At 41.9% G+C, this 27,686-nt stretch overlaps 1 protein-coding gene across 3 annotated transcripts in view; it reads left to right on the top strand.

Moving 5' to 3' along the window:
• fbxw4 (F-box and WD repeat domain containing 4) overlaps window positions 1-27,686 on the top strand; it is a 146,170-nt gene that overhangs the window by 19,400 nt on the left and 99,084 nt on the right. Inside the window, exons 2-5 of one of the 3 annotated variants that reach the window (XM_072557233.1) lie at window positions 4,226-4,315; window positions 6,366-6,551; window positions 8,571-8,703; window positions 18,413-18,507. In XM_072557233.1, coding sequence (XP_072413334.1) covers window positions 4,226-4,315; window positions 6,366-6,551; window positions 8,571-8,703; window positions 18,413-18,507 — 504 coding nt within the window. Of the gene's footprint in view, window positions 1-4,225; window positions 4,322-6,365; window positions 6,552-8,570; window positions 8,704-18,412; window positions 18,508-27,686 lie in introns of all 3 variants that reach the window. The other 2 variants (XM_072557232.1, XM_072557234.1) reach the window with 2 other exon arrangements.

Below are 27,686 nucleotides of genomic sequence, written 5' to 3'. Positions count from 1 at the left end.
CCTAACTAGTTAACTGCAATTAATATGTCCTAGCTACTAGATGTTGTATCTCGGGGGAAAAAAAAATTACAGTCATCATGAGATTCCTATCCTCACTGAATTTACAATAATCCACTTGGTAAAATTATTCCAAAGTTTTTGCTTATCCATCCAATTTGAGGTCATCTGTAAGTTCAGTCCGTGTCCTTCCTCTCACAAAGTCCTGTTCACCCATTACTCATGTCCTCAGCGATATCTGTTGGCTCCAAACTAAGGAATTACTCAATATTAAATTGTCATCCTAATCCTAAATCCTTACATCTTCTCATCCCTTCCTATCCTTACAAAAGTCTCTAACTTTATAACTATCCAAGCAAGCTTTTTGAGCTCTCCAATCCTGACCTGTTTAGCATCCCAGATTTTAATAGCTTCAATGCAGACGACTAAACTTGGACGCCCTTCCATATTGTAACTACTTCATGTGTGAAGAAAATATTCTTGAGTCAACTTCTGACAGATGTGAACTGGTTTCTCCCCACTTGTCCAAAGAGCTTGATGTCCAGGTCATTCCACTATAATGTGCGTTTCATTAATGCAAATTTGCTATAACCTGATTGATGAATTGGGGACACTGTTTGTTTTTAAAGCACAAACTTTTAAAGCGTGTATTGGTTATAACGCGATTCTGGCCCCATTAGTTTAAATGGTGCTGCTATTACGCAATTTTCTTCACACAGGGTTGCATGAGAATGTAACCCTGTATTATAGCAGAATTGACTGTATTGGGCGTGTTTTACTAGTTAACTTTTCATGTAGCCTTGATTCTTCCTCCTCTTGATTTTGCCAATACTGCTTTACGCAGAATCGAGAAATAGTGTGCAGAAAGTTGAGACCTTATGCATGGAATGTGGAATCACAGCTATGGATGCTGTGTCTGAATTCGCACTCTTTTTGCTCATGTGCTATTTTCTTGTATTCTGACAGATGCATTTTCTTATGTGCTGTAACATTCAGCATGTTTGTATGATGAGCAGTGAATTGTCTCAATATTTACAGGCTTAAGGTGGTGGTCTTAGTTGCTGGGAAGACAGGAAACCAATGAGAATAATTGTTAATCAGTTTACCTCTGCCATTATGATTGTGAGAAAGAAAGGATTACATTGTATAACACCATACTGCACAGTTTGGAAGCATCTTGATATTTGTATGCACTTCATTATTTTGAATATGCAGTCACCAGTATAGGGTGATGTGGCAGGCATTTCCCCACAGCCTAATTTCACCAATAAAAAATGAGCTGAGTGTTTAGTTGATCTGATTTTTATAATTTTGAAGGAAGAGATTTTCGCAAGGATCTTCAAGCTTCCACAGCTACTAGGTACATTTACACAAAGTCATTAATGTCCTATAAAATTCAGAGCATTTCAGAGGAGCAGCATCAGACAAAAATTAACAGTGAGCCAAAGACAGCATAAGCTTATCAAAGATGTAGGTTTTAAGTCATGTCTTTAAAGCAGGAGAGAGGTTAGTGAGGAAATGCCAGAGTTTTAGGGTCATTGTGGCTGAAGGCACAGCCATCATGGGTGAATGAGACTTGGGTGCAAGTTAAGTTGGGAAATTTTTAAGTTTTGGCTGAACTCAAGGTTTCTAGGTTACACGGTGGGAAACCAATCAGCATTCTCTTGGAGTTGGGTTTCAGCCCATCATCTTCTGGTTCCAGTAAAGTTGGTATCACTGAGCCAAGCTGAAATTTGCATGTCAGGTGTGGTCTGCATTACAGTGAATTGAGTGCTTCTTGAGTCCTGCAGATTTGATGGTTTGATATTACTGTTGGGATTTTAGCTGTTCTATGGTGTAAAGTCTTTTTTTTATTTTGCTATATTTTTGATCGTGTGCTGAAATGGAAAAGGACTGCTTTAAAACCAAGGCTTGTGGTAAGAATTGCTGTACTTTTTTAAAAACAAATTACCAGTACTGATTGTAAGTGAATTTTAGGTTACTGCTTTTTCAGCAAGTGCGGGATAGTTAGTTGCAGATGAACTGACACAGGGAAGTGGGTAGAAAGTGAGATTTGGTCAGCAGTGAGCAGATTGATTGATTGGTCTGTGGAGTGGTGAACATTTGTAGATGATAAAGGCCTTCTGTCTGCTGTCAGCTTTGTGATTGGCTCCAAGGTAGCTGAACATCTTTGTAGGTTTGTATACTGTGGCCAAAAGTCTTCAAATCTCCAGAATTTGAGGTGGTGTTTTTCTCAGTTTAAAAAAAACCAAAGGCCTGAAGAAAGCTTTCTATTCTTTCCTTACCCAGTTGCTGTAAGCTGCAACTTTTGGCCAGTAGCTAAGGGACTTTGCAGTTGGTGAACCAGTTGTTCTGTACCTCCTACAAAGACATGAAAAGTACTTGGAGAAGAGAGATGACAAACAGCAAGTTCTGATAAGCAAAAGGATCATCTCCGTGTACTGTGTGGCCATTGAATTGCCTTCACAGTTCCACACATAACACCATTTTGTTTTTTTCTGTATGTGTGCAGAGATAAGATTTTATAAGGGTCCTGGAATTTTAACCAGTAGAGCTATGTGTCACCATAGTTGTTCATAGTTGTTTACCTGTTGCTAGAATCTATTTAGTCATCATAAACAGTCACTCTTAAGTATAGAAACCTGGTTTCTGTTAACCTAGGCCTTAAAACTGAGGTAACCCCTGGGAGAATTTTGCGTACTTGGAGAAACCTTTTAACTTTTGGGTACAGTGGGGCTTCATTTCCAGTGCACTGCCCCATTGAAATATTACAATAAGAGAGATAGGGCTGCTACAGATTTAATCCTGTCAGTCTGAATCGCTTTTGGAAATGAGTGAGCAAAACTTAAATTGGCTATGTCAGCCAGTCCGTTTCTCACCTTGAGAATTGGCACTTGGTATTCTTTCCTTGTGAAATTATTTAGCTTTGTTCTGATTCCATTCTGTGATCCATGCCTTTGTTATATACAGACTTGATTATTCAAACACGTATCTGGTTGATCACCTCCTCTGTTCTATCCACTCAACTTGAGGCCATCTGAAGTTTCAGTCCGTGTTCTTCCTCACAAAAAGTCATGTTCACCCATTACTCATATACACAGTGATCTCTTGGCTGTGAACGAAGGAATTATAGGTACATAATCCTTTATCCGAAATCTGGAAAGTTTTGAAATCCGAAGTATTTTTTCGTGAAGATTTTTCTCCATAACAAGGTTGTTTGGCGTGCAAACAGTTAACCCAACTCCACACTCACTCGGCCCACGTCACTCAGATGTGATGTGGCAGCGTGGCTCAGCACTGGCAGGTGTCAATTCTGTCTCAGCACTTGTAGCACTCACAGGTGTGTCTTATGTTCAGTAAGATTTTTTAATTTCACTGTGAAACTATCACTTAGTCCGAAATCCGAAAAATTCCAAAAACCCTCTGAGTCAGCTGGTTTCGGAAAAAGGATTCTACCTATAATTCTCATCCTTATCCTAAATCTTTGTGTCCTTATCCTTTCCAATATTTGCAAAAGCCTTTACCCTTACAACTTTCCAAGGAAGCTATTTGAGCTGTCCAATTTTGACCTGTTTAACATCCCAGCTTTTAATCACTTCATGACAGACGGCTGAGCTTACAACTGTGTGGAGTTAATTAAGCGTGATGCTGGACAAGGCTCAGCAGGTCAGGGAGCATCCAAGAGGAGCATCCTGTAGAAGGGTCCTGCCCGAAGCATCAATTCTCTTGCTCCTCGGATGCTGCCTGACCTGAGCCTTTTCCAGTGCCACACATTATCAACTCTGATTTCTCCAGCATCTGCTATCCCTAATGGTCTCCTAGTTGCAACTGCATGGACCCTAGCTCTTGGATTCCATAGCTACACTTCTTTGTCTCTAACTTTCTTTCTTTTATAAGACTGTCCTTACCACCTTACCCTCTGATCAAGCCATTCGGACACCTCCCCTAATATCATCAGATGTGGCTTAGTGTTAAATCTTATTTATTAATGCATCTGTGAAACTCTTTGGGACATTTTATTACATTTAAAGGTGCTACAAAATTGACAAGTTATTGCTTGCGGAATGCTTCCTCTCTCAATTATGCTAATATTAAGGGATGATTGGGGTTGAAATGAATTGTGTAAGGTGAGCTTCTGAGGTTGTTATCTACCAACACTGACTGCCTCAACTGTCTCTGACCACACTACTGCAGTTATTCAAATCCTTTCTGTACTTGACTATTTTAGGTTTCCCCAAATTGCGCTCAAAGAGCGAGTGAAGTTCTCTCAGAACTGGAAACGTGGAAGGTGTCGCCAGGAAATTTTGCTGAGGTGGAGGTACAAGTATGTGGTAATTTCACTGTATCTTTATTCTTTCAACCCTTCTCAATATGATGATGCATACTGTATCTCAGTACTTCAGGCACTGACTACCTTTTGGTATGATCTTGAGCAACCAATCAGCAAAGGGCAGAATGGCAAAGCTTTCTCAACGTAACCTTGTTAAAACGCTTACAAGACAAGTACAGTGTGGGGTTAAATACAGAGTAAGTCTTTCTATGCTGTGCCCTTCAAACACTCCCAGGGCATGTACATCCTGGGTTTAGATACAAGGTAAAGCTGTTTCTACTCTATCCCCATCAGGTCAGGTTCAGCACAGAGTTGGATCCCAGGGCAGGTACAACAGGTGACTTTGCGCAGAAAATGCACTGTCTCAATTTACTGGCATTTCTATTCTGTTGGTTGTGCTGAGAGCCATATTTGACAGGCTGATATTTAAAAGAATAACAATTTGTATGTTAATGACTTTGTGGAGAATTGTCATTGCACACTTGTCACTGCTTGTTTCATAAACCTGTGAGTGAAACAGGGCTTTTTATTCCCCACTTAGCAAAAGGATTCAATGGTTTAACTGCCTTTGTTTTGTAAGTAGTTAGGAAAAAGTAAGGACTGCTGATGCTGGAGATCAGAGTCAAAAAGTGTGAGGCTGGAAAAGCACAACTGGAAAAGACAGCATCGATAAGCTCCGAATGTCGACTCTGCTGCTGTTCGGATGCTGCTTGACCAGCTGTGCTTTTCTAGCATCACACTTTCTGACTTTGTAAGTAGTTAGTTGGAAGTACAAAACTTGAATACTACTGAAAAGTTGAGACATGTTACTGAAGCTTTCCATCTTGCAATTAGAGTCATAGAGATGTACAGCACGGAAACAGACCCTTCGTCCAACTTGTCCATGCCAACCAGATATCCCAACCCAATCTAGTCCCACCTGCCAGCACCCAGCCCATATCCCTCCAAACCCTTCCTATTCATATACCCATCCAAATGCCTCTTAAATGTTGCAATTGTACCAGCCTCCACCGCACCCTTTGGCAGCTCATTTCATACACGTACCACCCTCTGTGTGAAAAAGTTGCCCCTTAGGTCTCTTTTTATTAGAATAAAAGCTGGAATGCCAAATTTCAAACCATTGTGATTTGTATTTTAGGAGAAAAAAGATTGTTTATTAGTTGGCAAGTTTACTCTGGCTGAGGCATTGCCATGGAGGAAGCGACAGGGAACTATAGGATCTTCAAGTTCCTGAGTAATTCCAAAAGGGTGTAAGGGTGCAGAGAATGGCTTCCTGGATATGAATGCATGTCGCTTCTAGCAAGTGTAACTGAGTAATGTTACAAGCCTTATTACCAAACTAAATTGATTGTGAGTGTTAACGCTAGTGCATTGAGGATTGGGCATCATTTGCTGTGCAATCACGGAATCACTTTTGTTTTTGGTTTTGCAAACATATGGTAGATGAATATGTTTTGTATCCTGCCTTTTACAAACAGAGAAAATGCTGTTTGATTTGATTGAGACATACAACCAATGAACTGGCATTGCACTTGCAGTGAAATGCATTGACGACATTGCTTAACTGTGTGATAGCAGCACGTCATTTTAGATTGACAGCTGCATCCTTTTGGTGGAAAATATCACTCGTGTTGCCACTGCATAGTAGGGGAGTGAAATGGGCTCTTAACCTGTTGTTCAACTTTCGGATTTACTTTGCCTTTCTAGCGGATCATTTTGTTTGTTTGTTTGTTTGTTTGTTTGAAATTTAGACAAGCAGAAGGCTGGAAAACACAGCAAACCAGATAACTTCTTCATGAATATACCTAAAACATTGACTTCTCCACCTCGTGATACTGCCTGGTTTGTTGTGTTCTTCCAGTCTCCTTGTCTACTTTGGATTCCAGCAGTTATTTTGTCTGTATTCATTTGAAATTTGGCATTCTTGCATGTGTCCTGATGAATGTGAGATGAAAAGCTTTGACAACATGTCTGTACACTCAGCAACATTCTAGTGAAATTATCCCGAGTTGATTTGATCATTCTAATTTGTCCTCAGTTTATTGCCATGGTTACAACTTGATGATCAGTGGCTCTACCTCTCCCAAGCAGCTGATATCCGAGCATATTCACTAAGACAGAACAGTGTCAGCTTTCAGCGACGGCCTGTCTCCGTGTACACTGGCCATCAGGATGATGTCTGTCGGTTTGTTGTCAGTGAATCACATGTTATCAGTGGTGGTGGGTAAGTGATTTTGAGCTACTGAGTGAGGATTGGAGATTCACTCCTGTTAAATGTATTTTATTTGGTGTGTTTCTTATTAGGAGTTGTACATGTGTGCATAGGATTTATGGCACAAAATTAGGTGATTCAACCTAAACAGTCTACGTGGTGTGGATCCTCCACTCCAGCCACTTCTCATCTCATCTCTTCTCTCCTAAATTTATCATCATAATCCTCTATTTCCTTCTCCCTAATTATTCTTGTCTAGCTTTCCCTTAAAAGCATCAATGTTATTCTCTACTACTCTCGCCACTATCCGCATAGGTGCGTTTCTTCTGAGTTCCTGATTGGTTGTGTTTCTTGGTGATTATGAATGTATTAATGTCTAGCTATGCTCTTTCCAAAAGGGAAATCTTTTTGTCAGTATACATTCTATCAAAACTTTTTATAATTTTAAATATCTCTAGTAGTTCACACTTCAGCCTTGTTAGTTTTATCAAGAGAAAAGAGAACCAGCCTGATGGTCTTTCCCTGATATGCATACCAAATGAGACAAATCACTTCTTTTAGTACATTATATACTGTACATGCACTGAAGCTGACATGGAAACATGTGAATATTATGAGAGAAATGAATAGAATGATTCCATTACATGAAATGCTTATCATCCAAGTCACATTGTGTAAATACACATTTTCTCATGCTGAAATCACAAATGCATTTCTGATATTATTCTTGTAGTTCTTCTCTGCATTGTCTCTTGTGCTTCTCTGTCCTTTTTCATAATGTAGCAACAGAACTACATTAAAAACTCATCATCTGATAACATAAGGCTTATTTGTCATTTCAGCATTAAAAACGGTATATTTCCACAATGTGAATTGGATGAAAAGCATTTTACTTGATGGAAGCAACCGATTCATTTCTCTCGTAATATTCACATATTTCAGTATCCACTTCTGTCTCTATACGGGATGTAATGTACAAAAAGTAGTGATTTGCCCCATTTGATATTTTACAAATTGTTTACCTTGTCCATATGCTACCCCCACCAACATCATCCAAAAACACAGTATCAGCAGATGGCAGATGTCAGACAGCTCAGGTTGATACTTTGCTCATGATTTAAAGAAAGAAGGCAATGGGGGATCAATCACTGGCTCCTCCCTGTCTTTGACCACTGTTAATCTCTAACTCCTCTAAGTCCAATACGCTCTGAGATATCTGCACTCTGCTAAATTCTGGTTTCTTGAACATTCCCAATAGTGATTGCTGTCCATGCCTTCATCTGTCTGATCCCTATACTGTATAAAATATCCTACACAAGTACCATATCTGGCTTTCCTCTGCTACCCCTCACCTCTCCATACTGGCCCCAGTTCATCGAACTCTAGCCATCTGGCTCCCTGTTATCATATTTCTCTGGCATCTGAGCTCAAATAACTTTTTCCATCCCCCACCCCATTACTCTTGTACTGTGGCCCCTCCTCTCTGGCCTCATGCTTGTCCCTGTCTTTCCCTCTCTACCGCTTGTGCATTCCTTCTCTGGTTCCTTCCACATCCTCCTCTAGTCCCGTCTCCCTGATGATCCCTCACCTGGTCCAGCAGGTCCCTGGTTGGTCCCTCTGCTCATCCCTTTCTGGCCTGCTGCTGCCTTTTGTAGCTGTCCCCCCCCCCTCCCTTTTTCTCTGATTCTCTGCTCGCCAAATCCCCAACCCCCCACCCCTGCAGTTCTCTAGCAGCCTGGCCTCCTCACCCCTCAGTTCACAGCCTCATCAAGACACCCTAACGTATCCAGTCTCTGAAGTCCAGTTCTTCTCATTATCTGAGTGCAGAAGTGGCAATGCATTAATAGTGTTCATTGAAATCAGATTTCCCTCTCAGGTGAGCTCTAGTGATTTTGATTTCTTCTGGCTGGACCTTGAGTAATTGTATGCAGATCCCCTTAATGAATAAGTTTATACATTTAAAGCCAGTGTCAAGATTGATGTATAGTTCTGAGACTTTTTTGAAACTAATAGAATCTGTCTGTTCGGCAGAGATGGGAGGATCATTATCTGCAACACTTGTAACTCGTTTTGCACAGCCTTCTCAGCACACGATCAAGAGGTCAACTGCATTGACAGCCGAGGACATGTCATCGTTAGTGGTTCAAGAGATAAGACAGCACGGGTAGGTATGGAGAAGTTGCCTAGTGCTCAGCTTAACCTGACTGTTAATCTTCTCCCTAGCGAGCTGGGATTTACACAATCTGTAAGTGAAGGAGTATTTTTAACTTTTCCCCAAGGAGAAGATGTAGTTTTGGAATGCCAACAGTGCATTTTCATGTTTTCACCTTTAGCTTTTTGGGATCAAGTGACATCAGAGAGTTGTAGATTAATGCATGGCTGGGGGGTGAATCATGGTGTGCTCATGAGGTTGGGTTGATGAGAAGGGATGGATTCTCAGTTTTATTCATTATAGATTATACAGTGTTGAACGAAACCATTTGACCCATTGTGTGTCTCAGCAGAGAGGTTTAATAGACCTACCATATTATTTCCATCTTTGCTGTTTTCCCGTTACTCTGAATATTTTCATTTTAAACACAAAATGTAATTCACTTTTGAAAGTTGCTGATAAATCTGCTTCCCTTTCAAGCAGCATGTTCCACATCATTGAACTTGCTAAATATCATAAATCTGTGTGTATTGGTTGTTGACTTTCTTGGCAGTGAACATAATTTCTTTGTTTTTCTTCCGCAAACCACGCCATTAACTTTTGCTTTTGCCTTCTATACACTGATTTCCAGTCTCTCAATTGATCTAAATTGATTTTTTTTCAACTTCAATTTAATGTGACTTTTTAAATTTCATGTTTCTTGGATGAAAGGCCAATCCACAGCCTGTTGTGTGTTACTTGGAGGTTACATTAATATTCCTGGACTAAAGAAAGCAGCAAAATAAAATAGCTCCTGATTGCTGTCTATTGACACCTGTTCCCACAGCCTGTCAGATTTTAAACTGTTGTGTCACTCATGCTCCGATTCTCGCTTACATCTGTGTCGATTGACTTTGAAAATGTAGTCTAGAAACTGCATTATAGCAGGCAAAGATCAAGTTTACTAATTCATTGCTCTGGATTTTCAGGAGAAAACAAGGAAGATAACCCTCCATGGTCAAAAGATATTGTTGGCAATCAGTGACTTGTGATCTTTGTTCTGAGTCGCAATGGACAGGAAAACAGAAAGTCAGTCAGTCTTGAGCAATAGTAAAACACTGTCGGCATTGGAAATCCTGAAATAAAGACAGAAAATATTTGGAATATCTGCAGGATTTTTTCTTATTTGTTCATGGGAATTGGTGTCCCTGACTACCTCAGTGTTGATCACCCATTTCTAATTGCCCTGAAGAGGTTATGATGAACTACCTTCTTAAACCACTGCAGTCCTTGGATGTGGGGCACCACCAGTACTTCATCCAGAAGCTCACTGATGATGTTACCTAGTATGGTGACGAAATATCTGAAAACGAACCTTCCAGCTTGGTGAGCAAACCTACATCCAGAACCAACAGTGTTGTTAAGAAGGGAGTTCCACGATTTTGACCCAGTGACAGTGGAGGAACAGTGATCTAGTTCCAAGGCAGGATAATGCATGGTTTGAAGGAGAACTTTCGCTTGATGGTATTCCTATACATCTGCCCGTGTCCTTCCAGTGGTGGGGGTTGTGGTTTTGGAAGGGGCTGCTGGAGATGCATCTTGTAGATGGCACACATCATTCCCTCCACTACTGACACACAGTGGCAACGAAGGTTGAAGGTGATGGATTGGTACTGATCAAGTGGACTGCTTGTCCTGGATGATATCATGATTCTTGAATATTTTTGTATTTGCAGTCAAGTAGAGAGTTTTGCATCGCACTCCTGATTTATGCCTTGAAGATGGTGTTTGTGCAGTGTGTAAACAGGAGGTGAATTACTTACCGCAGACTTCCCAACCTCTAACCTGCTCTTGTGGCCACTGTATTTAAACAGCCAGTCAATTCAGTTTCTGATTAATGGTAATAATGAATATGTTCATAGTAGGGGATTCAGAGATGATGATGCATTGTGCATTGTCATGCCTTCCTAAGGTAATGAGCTGGGAATGAAGTTCTTCTATTCTTGGGGTCATTGCAAAAGTTTAAAAATGTTATCTGATGCTGCCTTGATGTCAAGGGCAGTTGCTGTCATTTCACCTATGGAGTTCAACTCTTTTGTCCACACTGGGACCAGTGCTGTAATGAGGTCGAGAGCTGAGTTGCTCTGGCAGCACCCAAAATGAGCTTCAGTGAGTGGTGAGTATTTGGCTTGGTTAGATTTATTCTACTTTTTGTGCACAGAACATGACATGGGTAATTTTTGACATTTGTTACATACATGCTGGTTTTGTAACTACACTTGAACAGCTTGGCTAGGGTGTAGCTAGTTCTGGAGCTTAAGTATTCAGCACTATTGCAAGAAGTTGCCAAGTGTCATAGCCTTTGCAGTACCCAGTAGTTTCAGTTGTTTCTTGATATCACATGGAGTTAATTAAATTGGCTGAAGACTAGCATCTGATGATGCATCCTCAGTAGGAGGTTAAAATGGAAAATATACTCTGCATTTCTGGCTGAATAATGGTGTAAATACTTCAGCCTTGTCTTTGGCACTTAGGTGTCCGCTCCCATCATTTAAGACTGGAGATAATTGTGGAACCCCAACCTCCTGATCATTGTTGAATTATCCACAGTTTATAAAATCATGAGGGGCGTGGATACAGTCTTCTCCATGAGGTGGGAGAGTCCAGAACTAGAGGGTATAGTTTTAAGATGAGAAGGGAAAATTTTAAAAGGGATCTAAGGGGCAATGTTTTCGTGGAGAGGGTGGTGTGTGTATGGAATGAGCTGCCAGAGGAAGTGATGGAGGCTGGTATAATTACAACAGGTATCTGGGTGGGTATATGAATAGGAAGGGTTGAGAGGGATATAGGCCAAGTGCTGGTAAACAGGATTAGAGTAGGTTCGGATAGCTGGTCAGAATGGACAAGTTGGACTGAATGGTCTGTTTCCATGTTGTACATCTCTGACTCTATAACTCTAAGTAGCTCTGAATTGTAGCTTCATCAGGTTGAATACCTCACTTTTTTTAGACATGCCTGGTGCTGCTTCTGGCATGCCATATGCTCTTCACTTTGTGTTTCAGATTTCCAAAGTTTTTTCCTCGTTAGGAAGAAGAATGAAGATTATTTTCTAACAAAGTGCATAATTTCACATTTCCCACATTGTGTTCCATCTATCACTTCTTTGCCTATTCTCCAAGCCTATCCAAGTCCTTCTGCAGCCTCCCTGTTTCCTGAACACAACCCGCCCCTTCACCTATCTTTGTGTCATCTACAAACTCAGCAAAAATGCCCTACGTTCTTTCATCCAGATCATTAATGTTAACTTGAGTAGTTGTCCCAACACTGTGGAACTCCACTAGTCGTAAATTGCCAACCTGAAAAGGCTCTTTTAACTTGTCTCTCTGTCTTCTGCTACTCAGTCAATCCTCTATGATTGCTAATACCTTGCATATAACACCATGGGCTCACCAAAATTGAATGTGTAGTGGATAGCGAAGAAGGTAGTTCCGAATACAACAGGATCTTGATCAAATGGGCTAGTGGCCTGAGGAGTGGTAGATTGGCTTTCATTTAGATTAATGAGGTACTGCATTTTGTAAAGGCAAATCGGGGCAGGACTCATGCACTTGATGGTAAGGTCTTGGGGAGTGTTGCTGAACAAAGAGACCTTGCAGTGCAGGTTCATAGTTCCTTGAAAGTGGAGTAGCAGGTAGATGGGATAGTGAAGAAGGCATGTGGTATACTTTCCTTTATCGGTCAATGCACTCAGTACAGGGGTTGGGAGGTTGTGTTGCAGCTGTACAGGACATTGGTTAGGCTGCTTTTGGAATACTGTGTGCAGTTCTGGTCTCCCTGCTTTGGGAAGGATGCTGGGAAACTTGAAAGGGTTCGTAAAACACTTACAGGGGTGTTACAAGGATTGTAGGGTTTGAGCTATAGGGAGACATTAAACAGGCTGGGAATTGTTTTCTCTGGAGTGTCGAAGGCTAAGGTGTGACCTTTATAGAGGTTTATAAAATCATGAAAGCCCCACTATCGGGAATCAAAACTAGAAGGCATAGGTTTAGTGTGAGAGGGGAAAGGGGCAAACTTTTCAGAGTGCCAGAGGAAGTGGTGGAGGCTGGTACAATTACAACATTTTAAAAGGCATCTGGATGGTCATATGAATAGGAAGGTTTCAGAGAGATATAGGCCAAATGCTGACAAATGGGATTAGATTTATCTAGGATATCTGGTTGGCATAGAACGAGTTGGACCGAAAGGTCAGTTTCCATGCTGTACAATTATGATTGGAACTTGTTTAGCAGCCTCCTGTGCAGCACATTGTCAAAAGCCTCCTGGGACTCTAAATATGACTTAGAGATGCCAGTGTTGAACTGGGGTGTACAAAGTTAAAAATACCATGATAACACCAATTGTTACAGTTAACCTGAGAATGCAACTATTTATAAAAATGTTTTGTGATTTTAAACCTGAAAGAAGTGAAACTATCATGGTATTCGAAAAGATGAAAGACTCAACAGACAATCAAAGTATTTTTCAATGTATAATTTCAGTTACATCACACTGTAAACTTTTGCTATAAATTGTGTGCCTTACAACTGTGTCCTCTACAACCACCTGATGAAGGAGCGATGCTCCAAAAGCTAGTGTGCTTCCAATTAAACCTGTTGGACTATAACTTGGTGTGTTGGGTGATTTTTAACTTGGGACTCTAAATAGCTCGTGCCCACTGGCTTTCTTTTGTCTAATTTGCTCATTACCTCCTCAAAGAATTCTAACAGATCTGTCAGGCATGACCACGCCTTGACGAAGCAGTGCTGACTCAGCCCTGTTTTACCATGCACTTCTGAGTACTCTGCAATCTCATCTTTAATAATTGACTCAGAATCCTACCAATGCCCGAGAGCAGGCTAACCGGCCTATTGTTTGTGGTCTTCTGCCTCCCTCCACCCTGTGTTATTGTTCATCATTGCCAGTCCTCTGGGACCTTCCCTGTCTCTAATGATTCCTGAAAGATTACCACCAATGCCTCTACATTCTCTTCAGCTATCTCCTTCAGAATTCTGGGGTATTGTCCATCTGGTGTAGGTGATTTATTCACTTTCAGACCATTTCAGCTTCCCCAGCACCTCTTTTGTGATGACCACTACCTTTGTGCCCTGACTCTCTTGAAGTTCTGCTATGCTGCTGGTGGCTTCCACTATGAAAACTGACACAAAGTACTACTGCAGCTCCTCCGCCATTTCTTTGGTTCCCATACCACTACTCCAGCATCATTTTCCAGTGGTCCATTGTTTACTTTGTCTTTTTTTTTAACATTTTTAGATGCCTAAAAAATCTCTTGCCAACCTTCTCATACATTATGTGCTAGCTTATACTCATTTCATCTCACCACCCTTTGGTTTTTAAAGGCTTCCCAATCTTCTGGCTTCCCGCAATCTTCTCCACATTGTATGCTTTTTCTTTTGTTTTTATGTTATCCCTGACGTCTCTTGTCAGCCACGGTTGCCTCATCATCCCTTCAGTGTGCTTCTTCCTTGAGATGAATTTCTGCTGTGCTTTTCGAATTATCTGCAATAGCCCAAGCCATTGCTGCTCCACCATTTTCCTTGCCAAGCTCCCCTTCCAATCACTCTGGTCAGCTCCTCCCGTATATCTTTCTAGTTATCGTTACTCGATTTTAATATTATTACAACTTCAAACTGGAGGGTGAATTCCATCATAGAACAGAACATAGAACAGTACAGCACAATACAGGACCTTTGGCTCTTGATATTATGCAGATCCTTTATCCTACTGTAAGATCAAACTAACCCATGTAGCCTTTGTTTTACTATCAGGCTTGTGTTTATCCAAGAGTCAGTTAAATGTCCCTAATGTATCTGACTCTACTACCACTGCAACATCAGGCAAGGCGTATTATAATCACTGCCCCCTAGGGCTTCCTTCACCTGAATTTTGCTAATTCAGTCTGCCTCATGACACATCACCAAGTCCTGAATTACCTGTTAACTAACGGGATGTACCACAAGCTGCTCCAAAGAAACATCTCGTAGACATTCCAGTAGCCCTGTTTTGAGATTCGCTATCAACCTAATGTGCCCAGTCTTTTCTACCTCCTGATTTATTTTCTTCCTCCCATCCTGACAACTGCTAAGAGTACCCAACTCCCATCAGAACTTGTTGTCCTTTGCAGCTCATCAATTCTACCCACACAGCTTCTTACACCTTCTGACTCTATATCACTTCTTGGTATTTATTTAAATTTATTTCTCCCTAACAAGGCCACCCTGCCTCCCCTACCCATCTGCCTGTCTTTTTGATAGGACGTATATTCTTAGATATTTAGTTCCCAACCTTGATTCCCTTGCAGCCATGTCTCTGTGATACCCATAATGCCAATTTCAATACCGACTATAAGCTCATTTACCTTGTTTAGTATACAGTGTGCATTTAAGTACAACACCCTCAATCCTACATTGACTGCCCCCTCCTCAATGTTGTCCCTTTATATGCTGTGTCTGAGGTTAGATTCCTGACTCTTTCCATATGCCTTGTCCCATTACATGTTCTGGAAACTTTGGGGGCAGGCAATGGTCTAGCGGTATTGTGGCAGGACTGTTAATCCAGAGACCCAGGTAATGCTCTGGGGAGCTGGGTTTGAAACCTGTCACAGCAGATGGTGGAATTTGAATTCAATAAATATTTGGAATTAAGAATCTAACGATGACCATGAGTCCATTGTCAATTGTCAGGAAAACCCATCTGGTTCATTGATGTCTTTTTAAGGAAGGAAACGGCCAACCTTACCTGGTTTGGGCTACATGTGACTCCAGAGCCACAGCAGTGTGATTGCCAATCCTGAATTGTTAAGAGTCAATAAATGCTGGCCTGGCCAGGAATTTTTAAATCCTACGTCATTATGGACATCTGCATAGTTAAGCAGCTGAGACAATCGTTCCACAACCACCATTTAGTTTAAATTTTCGTTCTAGGTTTTAGTGGATACAGAATTTGCCATCTGTCTTATCATCAGCATATTAGCCTGGGGTTCTTGATTACTAATATCCCTGTCTCGCCTACCCTTTTTCTGTTTTTGTGTGTGTGGTAGAATGAGCAAGTGCAGGTGGGAGGGGGGAGAGAGAGCGAGAGAGAGAGAGAGAGAGAGTGTCCCTGTGACACCTTCCCTCTGTCTTGCATGCTGTCTCTCATGCCAGCACACTCTCTTGTGCCACTCTTGCACTTGTGAGAGTGTGACAGAGTGATAGGATGAGAGAGACCACAAATTAGGGAGCATGCCAGTGAGACAGCACTTGAGAGAGAGACCCGCACTCCCCCACTCTGGTGCCTGACTCTCATGTTCTGTCTCTCTCCCTCGCTGTCTCTCTCCCTCGCTGTCTCTCTCCCTCGCTGTCTCTCTCCCTCGCTGTCTCTCTCCCTCGCTGTCTCTCTCCCTCGCTGTCTCTCTCCCTCGCATGTGCAAAGGAGCAATTACACATGAGAGAGAGGCACGTGCACACTCACTTTTGCTCATGCACTCTCTCTTTCGCAGGCTGGCCATCTTATGCATGTTCAGTCTCTCCCTTGTGCATGTGTGTTCTCTACAATATCTCTCCCTATAATATCTGCTTAACCAACTAAGTGTTCACTGCATTTTTGTCTGTTTTTACTTGTAATCAGCTAATTTCCCAATCAATGTACAGTATTTGCTTCGAGAATAAATGTGCGTTGGAGTAAATCATAGCATCCCCTACAACTCCAAATGAGATCAGCAGACTCATTATAGACCAAGGGTAGAACTTGGACCTTGTTTGTCTGTGATATCAGAAGTTTTGGAGGATAAATAAACCTTCAAGAAAACTTACTATTTTTTCTGTGGATGTGCAAATATCCCAGCTGCACTTGAAAGATTCCTTAACTGCTGTAACCCAGAAATGTAATTGTGATACAAAGCAGACTGTAGACTGACCTCGAAGCTGCCAGAATGTGCAGATACAGAGTGATTTGGGTCGGAGTCTTTGGGATAATAAAGCAATACAGTGACAGTGGAGACATTGCTGGGTTTGGAGATTAAAGCTTAACACTTTGAGGACTGGAAAAGATTAAATTAGTAACTTGGATTCATATTTATGTCAGGAGCATCACCCTGCCCCAACCTTCATTAAACCAATATACAAAGGAACCTCAATTATCCGAAGGGCACGGAGTGGGGAGTATCTTGTTTGGTTAAACAAACTCCGGATAATCGAATGTCAGATAGCATAGTTTAGCCAAGCATCGGGATCTTGTGATCTTGCCGTATAATCCAATATTCAGATAATCAAATGCCGGATAATCGAGGTTTCTCGGTTTACGTTCTGCCTATATTTTAGAAAGTCCCTGTTATGAAGGACACAAAGTTAAGTTTCAGCTACAGATGGTGTCAACTGCTCTTTCCTCTCGCATGTTTTACTTTTGTATCGCACTCTCACTCTCCTTGTCCTTTTTTTTAAAAAAATTCCTCCAAATTGGCTCTTTCATTCTGTCGAAGGGTCATATTGGACCCAAAATATTAACTCAAATTTTCTGTGTTGTCACAACTATTGTGTTTCTTCAGCATCATCTGTATTTTGCTTTTGTTTTGTCTTTTTTTTTATCTTACACTGTCATATTCTCATTCTCTTGCATATTCTCGCTCTGTCTTGCTCGCCGAGTTGTTTTCTGGTGAACTTTCTTTTAGTGTTGTACTGGAGTGCAGTGACTGTTGTTGGGGTACAGGCCCGTGGTTACATCTCTCTCTCTCTCTTTTTCTTTCTCTCTCTCTCTCTCTTTTCTGCATGATTGAGCATTATCAAGGTGCACATCACAGAGTCATAGAGATGTACAGTATGGAAACAGACCCTTCGGTCCAACCTGTCCATGCTGACCAGATATCCCAATCCAATCTAGTCCCACCTGCCAGCACCCAACCCATATCCCTCCAGACCCTTCCTATTCATATACTCATCCAAATGCCTCTTAAATGTTGCAATTGTACCAGCCTCCACCGCACCCTCTGGCAGCTCATTCCATACACATACCACCCTCTGCGTGGAAAAAGTTGCCCCTTAGGTCTCTTTTATATCTTTCCCTTCTAACCCTAAACCTATGCCCTCTAGTTCTGGACTCCCCGACCCCAGGGAAAAGACTTTGCTTATTTATCCTATCCATGCCCCTCATAATTTTGTAAACCTCTATAAGGTCACCCCTCAGCTTCTGATGTTCCAGGGAAAACAGCCCCAGCCTGTTCAGCCTCTCCCTGTAGCTCAGATCCTCCAACCCTGGCAACATCTTTGTAAATCTTTTCTGAACCCTTTCAAGTTTTGCAACATCTTTCTGATAGGAAGGAGACCAGAATTGCTCCCAATATTCCAACAGTGGCCTAATCAATGTCCTGTACAGCTGCAACATGACCTCCCAACTCCTGTACTCAATACTCTGACCAATAAAGGAAAGCATACCAAACGCCTTCTTCACTATCCTATCTACCTGCAACTCCACTTTCAAGGAGCTATGAACCTGCACTCCAAGGTCTCTTTGTTCAGCAACACTCCCTAGGACCTTACCATTAAGTGTATAAGTTCTGCTAAGATTTGCTTTCTCAAAATGCAGCACCTCGCGTTTGTTGGACAAAAAGTGTTGGACAAGAAATTAGACACTGCAGAGACAGGAGTTTTTTTTCATTTGCTAACTTTATTTAAGATTACTGGTAATGAACATCTCTCTTCATCTCGTTCAGATTTGGTCACTGTGCTCCAATCGGCTAGGAGAATGTTTACACAAGATAAGGACAGAAGATCGAGTTTGGTCAGTGGCCATTAACCCTACTCTGAGGTAAAGTGGGAAGTTCTTCTTTTCCTCCAATTTTGTTTCAGAAGGTCTGTGCTGTGCTTGTTTTTGAGAACAACGTAGAACGTAATTTTGTGAATGTTTCCTGGCATGGCTATGTCTTATTAAAAATCTTGCAATGACACACACACAACACCTTTCTGTTTGCGCAATGTGATTCTTTTTTTCTCTTGTCACTGTTTTATAGTACCAACTGTATCCCATTCTAAGTGTTTATTCCAATATTTATAACCAATTTGTCCATGAATGCCCACAAATTTAATTCCACATACTGGCTGCTACGTTCTCTCAAATTGTTGAAGATGCTTTCTGAAAATCTATCAACTGTTTATTTATTTCCTTAGCACTTCAAGTTTCTAGTGCCTAAGAACTGGCTTACATAAAGTTGAAAAATAGTACATTTCTTCATATTTTAAGTCTTTAAGGGGTTTATCTGAGTTTCAGCTTCTCCCAGAAGTTACATTTGATATTTTTGCTCAAACTTTAACTCTATGAGCAGAATTTCCACTTATGAGCATGTGCAATGCATCTAATTTCCCACTGTCCTGAGATTTCTGCTGTAAATGCAGTGTACTACATAATTAATTTCTAATATTAATGTTGGCTTAGGTGTCTATAATATATCAAAAGATATGCTTGACTTTAAAGTAGGAGGTGGATTGAATCTATGGCCTGTTGAGGCCCTGCTTCTAATATGTTCCAACTTTCTGACCTGCTGTACCTGAAAACTGTCTAGCCCTCACACAACACAAAATATATTCATTCTTATCTCTCTGTTCACCTCCACATTTGAAGATAAGTTTGTCTCCGCTTTCCTCTCCCTTTTTCTTATTTCTTTTAAATGAATGTTGGACAGATTGTAGTGGAGAAGCTATAACATCTCAGTTTTCTAGGAGAGTTACTTAGCCTGACTGTGAACCTGGCTTCCTCTCGGTATCATTCAACTCATCTTGCATGTATGGGCTTTTTAAAAGAGCCATTCAATTTGCTCTACTCTTCTCACTTTGTCCCTAGAGTAGTGGAACTGTTTCTTTTTAAAGTACATATCCAGTTTTTTTTTTGGAGGTTATTATTGTATCTGCTTCAACCATTCTTTCAGGCTGTGCATTCCAGATCATAACTTGCTACATTATTTAAAAAATCTATCCTCTTTTTGAATTAGCTATTATCCTAAAATCTGTGACCTCTGAGTTGACCCTCCTATCAATGAAAGCGTTTTCTCCCTATCCAATCAATTAAATCCTTTTCCTAATGTTGAACATAAGAACAAAATCTCTCCTTAATTTCTGTTCCAAGGAGAACAAACCTAGCTTCTGAAGTATCTCCATGTAACTGAAATATCTCAGCTCTGAAGAAGAGTCATAGTGGACTCTCCATTTTAACTCTGTTTCTCTCTGCACAGATGCTGTCTAACTGCTGAGTAACTGTGGCATTTTGTGTTTGTTTCAGATTTCCAGTATCTGCAGTAGTTTGCTTTTATTTGAAATATCTCTGGTTAGGAAACATTTTGAAACTCTCCATGTGAAAGTTTTGAGTGGCACCAAAATTGAAGGAGTTGCATCTTTCTACATTCATTAATTGGATGTCAGCATCTCTGTGAGGCCAGCATTAATTGCTTGCACCTAATTTTCCCTGGGAAAATGGTGTGCTGGTGTCATCTGTGTGGTATGGGTACACACACAGTGATATTAGATAGGGAGTTGTCATGTTTTGACACCATGCTAGCAGTAGATTGGTGATATAGCTGTAATTCAAAATGGGGAAAAGAAATTGGAGTCTGAATTTGCATCTATTGGAATACTGTTAGATGTGACAATTACAGAATGTTCTGTGATGGACACTACCAGCATTTTCAGAATTAATTAACTTAAAAAGAAAGAGATTTACTCTTTTTAACCGTGCAAGCTGAACCAAAGGATGTTGCCTTTACTTGAAGACTGGAATAGATTTGTTAAAAATATATGCCCTCGCTGACATGTTGGTAAAGTGGACACTTACTGTCTTCCTGTCTGGTGAGTGATGGGTGAAAGAAGAATGATGTACACACTCGGTCAGCCTTATTAAGGAGTGTCCCAAACAGAATCTGTGCGCTAAGATAACCGTGCCTGCTTACCAGCAATAAATCTGGGCTCTCATGACACACTGATCTGACCACCTGCTCTGCTGGCTCGTGTCGGCAGTAACCCACTGTCTCCAAAATGCTGAGAAGTTGAACCTCGACCTGATTGTAGAACATGGATAGTTATCTTGTCTAGTGACTGTGTCCTCATCTGTGCCCGCCCTTTGCTCCCTGCCTTCATGCGAGTGCCCGCCACTCACTCTGTGTCTGTGTGCCTGTGCTTTCCTCATTCATCGACTGGCCTTGGCTGGTCCCCCATCCAGTATGCAAATTATTTAGACATTGATTTAGTTTTTTGCCCTTTCTCTTCTCTCCTCCACCTTTCATCACTTTTCTTTCCAGTTTTCTCTATTTTATTTTCCCCCTTCTAACTTCTCATGTCTTGTATCATCACGTTCACATGTTTTCTTATTCTTTGCAACTCTTTAAACCCCTGTACTTTGCTATTGGATTTTGACCATCACACGCACACTCTCCTCTCTCTCTCTCTCACTGGCTTTTTAAATCTCTATCTCTTTAAATCTCTCTTTCACACTTTGTCTCTGGACATTTTATTCCTTCCACACTTACTCTGTCAAAATATTTTGCCATTGTTTCCCTGCCTGTTCTTTTTATTGTGCCATTCGTTATTGGGTGACTGCGATCTTTTTGATGTGAGCTGCCACCCAGCTGGCTGCTTTGAGTCACTCACCCATTTTATTAGGTACGGCGCCACTTTACGTCTTTCTGATCTTTTTTCACTCTGGCTTGGCTTCTCTTCCTCGCAAAGCCAGTATCAGAAGTGATTAAACAGGTCGTTAATTCTTCAATATGATGGTTGATATATTAGAGCTGAACAAAGCAAGACCTGTCAGATAACAGACACCTTTCCACATTACAGTGGTACGTGGGTTAATTGAAGTTTTCCTGGATAATGGTGTCAAGATGGAGGTTAGAAGTTTTTTTCCTAAATGAACATGTCCGTTCTTGTGTGAATAAATCCAACAACCTGACATTTGAAAATGATGCAAAATGAAAATTTCAATCCTAACACGGTTATTGGCCTCCCATGAATTTCTGACTGGTTTCATTGGCAATTTTAAGCACAGGTCTTAATTGACTGACTGAAATCCTGCTTCTGATCTTTACTCTCTATGCAAGTGTGGAACTATTTTTCACACAGCCACAGTATTACATCAGGCCATCATGCCTTCCAGAGTTCACCTGCCTCTACACTGCCATGACCATGGTTAGTCTGATGTGGTCCCTAGGGGCTGATACAGCTGCTAGTGTGTTAATATCAGTCATCCTCTGCCAATAGGGTGGGAGAGAAAATGAGGGAATCAGCTGGTGTATTAACTGACACAGCTTCATTTTCAAAGCTTGGAGGCTCAGCACCCATTTCTTTCTTCCTCTTTCATGTCTTTATTGCTCCTTTTTCTGCCACTCCAGCTCGACCACCTTCACTCTCTTTCCCATGTTTTGTACACTATCCCCCTTTTCCATAGGTCCCCCAGCTCCTCTCTCCCATGCCAGTCCCAAACTCTGTTTTTCTGCCTGCCATCTTGGCATCCATCTGCATCTTATCCTATGACTTATCGTCTTAGACAATAGACAGTAGGTGCAGGAGTAGGCCATTCGGGCCCTTCAAACCAGCACCACCATTCATTATGATCATGGCTGATCATCCACAATCAGTATCCTGTTCCTGCCTTATCCCCATAACCCTCAATTCACTATCTTGAAGAGCTCTATCCATCTCTTTCTTGAAAGTATCCAGAGACTTGGCTCCACTGCCTTCTGGGGCAGAGCATTCCATACATCCACCACTCTGGGTGAAGAAGTTTCTTCTCAACTCTGTTCTAAATGGCCTACCCCTTTGTTTGAATAAAGTCAAATTAATTTCCTGTTATCTTCAACTCCTCCATCCTCTAATATTCTATGCTCACCTCTCATGTAAAAAATTTATCTGGGACATAAAATGCTCCCTAGTTCTTTTGAGGGAGCTCAATATATGAATTATTCTATCCAAATTAGAGTCATTCTCCGTAACGTGGCCGAGTGTAGATATTCATTACGTCAAGGTAAATTCAATGACTGTAGGTGCTGGAAACCAGATTTTGGATTAGTGGTGCTGGAAGAGCACAGCAGTTCAGGCAGCATCCAAGGAGCAGCAGCCTGAGCTGCTGTGCTCTTCCAGCACCACTAGTCCAAAATTCATTACGTCATGTTGTACCAAGTCGTAAATGTGGCATCCTAATTTGCTTAACATTGTGTTACTTCATCTGACAGGAATGGCAACGCTTGTGGATGTGCTGGAGGATCAATTCTATTGCCCTCTATAGCTTCAGGTACTAAAGGGATAGATAAATTGGTAGTCTCATTCTTGATCACTAGACAACCACCCTTCGCTCCAAAAAGCGTGAATGTGAGGTTAAGTTGTACTTGGATGTGATGCTAACGCAGTTGAATAGCTTGACTCCTGTGTAGTATCACGTGAAAATTAGCTGGATTGGAAAGATAATGGAGGACGTGATGATAACGTGTCTTGGTGCCCTTGGGCCAAAGTCTAAAAATGTGGAGCTGGTTGGGGTGTGCACGTCAGTGGGTTGAGCAGGGAAGTGGTGGCAGGGGGTTGGAGAAGTTGGTAGGGTAGGTTGATGAGAAACTGACTTCCTGGTTACATTTGAGCTTCTTGACACAGGTTTTCTGCTAACCTTGTGTGTGGCTGCTCCTTTAAGAACTGCCCGAGTAATAAACAAAAGCGAGAGTTCAAAGATAACTTCACAGCAGTGAGAGCTGCGTGCTGCCGAGGGAGCTTTTCAACAGAGACAATAGGCCAGTGACGGGTTAAGAGGGAAATTAGAGGGTTTTGAAGGTTTTGCCAGGGAGGGGTCAAAGGTTAAAAAATGGCCCTTTTGTTCCAGCCCTAATTCCAAGGAAAATGCTCTCCAAACAAATCGTACAGGTCGGCTGCTTTTGTTACCACTTTTACTGATTGATCTTTTACTAGTTTACTTTTCTGTTTAGTGCATGTCTTTTCAAATTCTGTGCAGTCTTGTTATGTAAGGTGTCTGCCTGTTGAGTGTAAGTCTGAGTGTAATGGAACAATAAAGCCTGCCTCTGGCACAGAGATGCTGGCAAGAGTGATTTTTCTTTCCTGTCCTGCTGAAGGCGCTGATGCCTGGTAGGAGCATATTCTAGCTTGTATGGTTTGCTGTGTTCCCACTTACTCTGTGAACCTGTCTCTTCAATGTTCACTTTGTCTGACTCTTACCTTGTAGTTTCTTCCCTTCTTCGTCCTTCAGCAAGTAGCCATGGAACATCACCTGAGTGTTTATGATACGTCATATGGTGACCGTGTTGCAACTGGAGTTTAGGTATCGTTCTTGATGCTATGTGAGTATAGCTGTTTGGCCACAAGTTTGAAACAGTTGTTGGTTACTTCTTTTTTTTGAGTCCTGTAATTTTGGAAAGTTTCCCATTTTACTGTATCCCTCTTCAACACAAACATTTGGAACAACAATGAGTAGTCAGAATTCATGGCTATTTTACTCTCTCCTTTCCTTGCAAAATCATTCCCAATGAAGTCCCTGGCATTGGTCCAGGAATTTCAGGGTCAGTTCTAATGTTCTAAATTGTAGAAAAATAAGAACTACTACCTTAGCATAGGCTTTTTGTCATTTTAGGTTGAGCTGCATGAAGTGTTCTGTTTTTATTCATTTGTGGGATGCGTGCACTGCTGGCTGGGTGGCCATTTATTGCCCATCCCTCATTGCCCTTGAGAAGTTGATTAGATGATTCGATTCCCTACAGTATGGAAACAGGCCTTTCGACCCAACAATCCACACCGACCCTCTGAAGAGTAACCCACCCAGACCCATTCCCCTACATTTACCCCTGAATAATGCACCTAACGCTAAAGGCAATTTAGTATGGCCAATTCACCTAACCTGCACATCTTTGGACTGTGGAAGGAAACCGGAGCACCCAGAGGAAACCCACGCAGACAGGGGGAGAATATGCAAACTCCACACAGACAGTTGCCCAAGGCGGGAATTGAACCCAGGTCCCTGGCACTGTGAGGCAACAGTGCTAACCACTGAGCCACCGTGCTTCCCCCAAGTTGGTGGCGAGCTGCCTTCCTGAACTGCTGCAATCCACCTGCTGTAGGTGAACCCTCAATGACATTAGGGATGGAATTCTGGGATTTTGACACCGCAACAGTGAAGGAACAGTGATCTATTGGAGGGAAGCTTGCAGGTGATGGTGTTCCCATATATCTACGTATTGTCTTTCTATGTGAAAGTGGTCATAGGTTTGGAAGATGCTAACTGAGGATCTTTGGTAAATTTCTGTAGAACAACCTAGAATCTTCATGCAGCACAACCTAGAATGGCATAGTACACACTGCTGCTACTGACCTTGGTCGTGGAGGGGGTGGATGCTTGTGGATGTGAAGCTGATCAAGCTTCTTGTTGGAGGTGCCCCCATCCAGGCCAATGAGGAGAATTCCATCACAATCCTGACTTGTGCCTTATAAATATATGAGGTGGTCAGGCTTTGGGGAGTCAGGAGGTGAGTTAATTGCCACAGTATTTAGAATCATAGAGCTATACAGCATGGAAACAGACCCTTTGGTCCAACTCGTCCATGCCGACCAGATATCATAAATTAAACTAGTCCTATTTGGTGTCAATTCTCTCTAAATCCTCCTATTCATACACCAATACAGATGTCTTGTAAATGTATTTGTACCAGCCTCCACCACTTCCTCTGGCAGCGCATTCAAGTACATACCACCCTCTGCGTGAAAATGTTGCCCCTTAGATTTCTTTTAAATCTTTCCCCTCTCACCCTAAAACTATGCCCTCTAGTTCTGGACTCCAGTACCCCAGGGAAAAGACCTTGGTTGTTCACCTTATCCATGCCCTTCATGATTTTATAAACTTCTATGAGGTCACCCCTCAGCTTCCGAGACTCTACGGAGAATAGATTAGATTAGATTACTTACAGTGTGGAAACAGGCCCTTCGGCCCAACAAGTCCACACCGCCCCGTCGAAGCGCAACCCACCCATACCCCTACATCTACCCCTTACCTAACACTACGGGCAATTTAGCATGGCCAATTCACCTGACCTGCACTACTTTGGAGTGTGGGAGGAAACCGGAGCACCCGGAGGAAACCCACGCAGACACGGGGAGAACGTGCAAACTCCACACAGTCAGTCGCCTGAGGTGGGAATTGAACCCGGGTCTCTGGCGCTGTGAGGCAGCAGTGCTAACCACTGTGCCACTGTGCCACCCACAAATAGCCTCAGCCTATTCAGCCACTCTTATAGCTCAAACTCTCCAAACCTGGCAACATCTTTGTAAATCTTTTCTGAACCCTTGCAAGTTTCACAACACCCTTCCTATAGCAGGGAGACCAAAAATAAACATTGGTTAGGCTGCTTTTGGAACACTATGTTCTGTACAGGTGCATCGGGACCTCCCAATGCCTGTACTCAATGCACAAACCAATAAAGGAAAGCATACCAAATGCCTTCTTCACTATCCTATCTACCTGCGACTCCACTTTCAAGGAACAATGAACCTGCACTCCAAGGTCCCTTTGTTCAGCAACACTCCCCAGGGCCTTAATGTTAAGTGTATGAGTTCCGCCATGATTTGCATTTCCAAAATGCAGCACCTCATATATTTATCTAAATTAAATTCCACCTGCCATTCATCAGTCATTGGCCCATCTGATCGCGATCCCGTTGTACTATGAGGGAAACCTTCTTGGCCGTCTGCTACACTTCCAATTTTGATGTCATCTGCAAATAACTATACCTCCTATGTTCGCATCCAAATTATTTATATAAATGATGAAAAGCAGTGGACCCAGCTCCAATGGTGGTCACAGGCCTTCAGTCTGAAAAGCAACCTTCCAACACCATCCTCTGTCTTCAACCTTCGAGCCAGTCCTGTATCCAAATGGCTAGTTCTCCGTCTTCCATGTGATCTCACCTTGCCAACCAGTCTACCATGTGGAACCTTATTGAATACCTTATTGATGTCCATATAGATCATGTCCACCATGTCCTTCTTCAGTCCTCTTCATTAGTTCTTCAAAAAACTGAGTCAAGTTAGTGAGACCCAATTTCCCCCACACAAAGCCGTGTTGTCAAACCCTAATCAGCCCCTGCCTTCCCAAATACATGTAAATCCTGCCGCTCAGGATCCTCTCCAAAAACTTACCCACCTCTGATGTCAGGCTCACCGGTCTATAGTTCACTTGCTTTTCCTTACTACCTTTCTTAAATAGTGGGACCACTTTAGCCAACCTCCAGTTTACCGGCACCTCACCTGGGACTATTGATGATACATATTTGAGCAAGGGCCCAGCAATCACTCCCCAGCTTCCCAAAAGTTCTAGCATACACCTGATCAGGTCCCAGGGATTTATCCACCTTTATGCGTTTTAAGACGTGCAGCACCATCTCCTCTATGATGGAGACATTTTTCAAGGTATCACTATTTATTTCCCCAAGTTCTCTAGCCTCCCTATCCTTTTCAACAATAAACACTAATGCAAAATACTCATTTAGTATCTTCCCCACCTCCTGCAGTTTCACACATGGTCGGTCTTGCTGAACTTTAAGGAGCCCTATTCTTTCCCTAGTCACCCTTTTGTCCTTAATGTATTTATAGATCTCTTTGGATCCTCTATTTGTCAAAGCTACCTCATGTCCCTTTTTTGCTTTCCTGATTTTCCTCATAAATACCCTTTACTGCCTTTATACTCTTCTAGGGATTCACTCAATCCCTGCTTCTTTCTTTTTCTTGACAACAACCTCAATTTCTCTAGTTTCTAGCCTCTGATCTGCAGTTGTAGCCACCACGTTTATGTGGTGAATCCACTTGAGTGTCTGGTCAATGGTAACCCTCAGGATGATAGTGAGGAATTCAGTGATGGTAACGCCATTGAATGTCAAAGGATGGTGACTAGCTTGTCTCTAATTGGTGATGGTTATTGTCTGGCATTTGTATGATGTGAATGTTACTTGCCACTTGTTAGCC

The sequence above is a fragment of the Chiloscyllium punctatum genome, chromosome 38 (assembly GCF_047496795.1).
Source record: "Chiloscyllium punctatum isolate Juve2018m chromosome 38, sChiPun1.3, whole genome shotgun sequence".
Classification (NCBI taxonomy): Eukaryota; Metazoa; Chordata; class Chondrichthyes; order Orectolobiformes; family Hemiscylliidae; genus Chiloscyllium; species Chiloscyllium punctatum.
The sequence above is the reverse complement of the archived record's forward strand: the minus strand, read 5'-3'. Positions and strand labels throughout refer to the sequence as shown.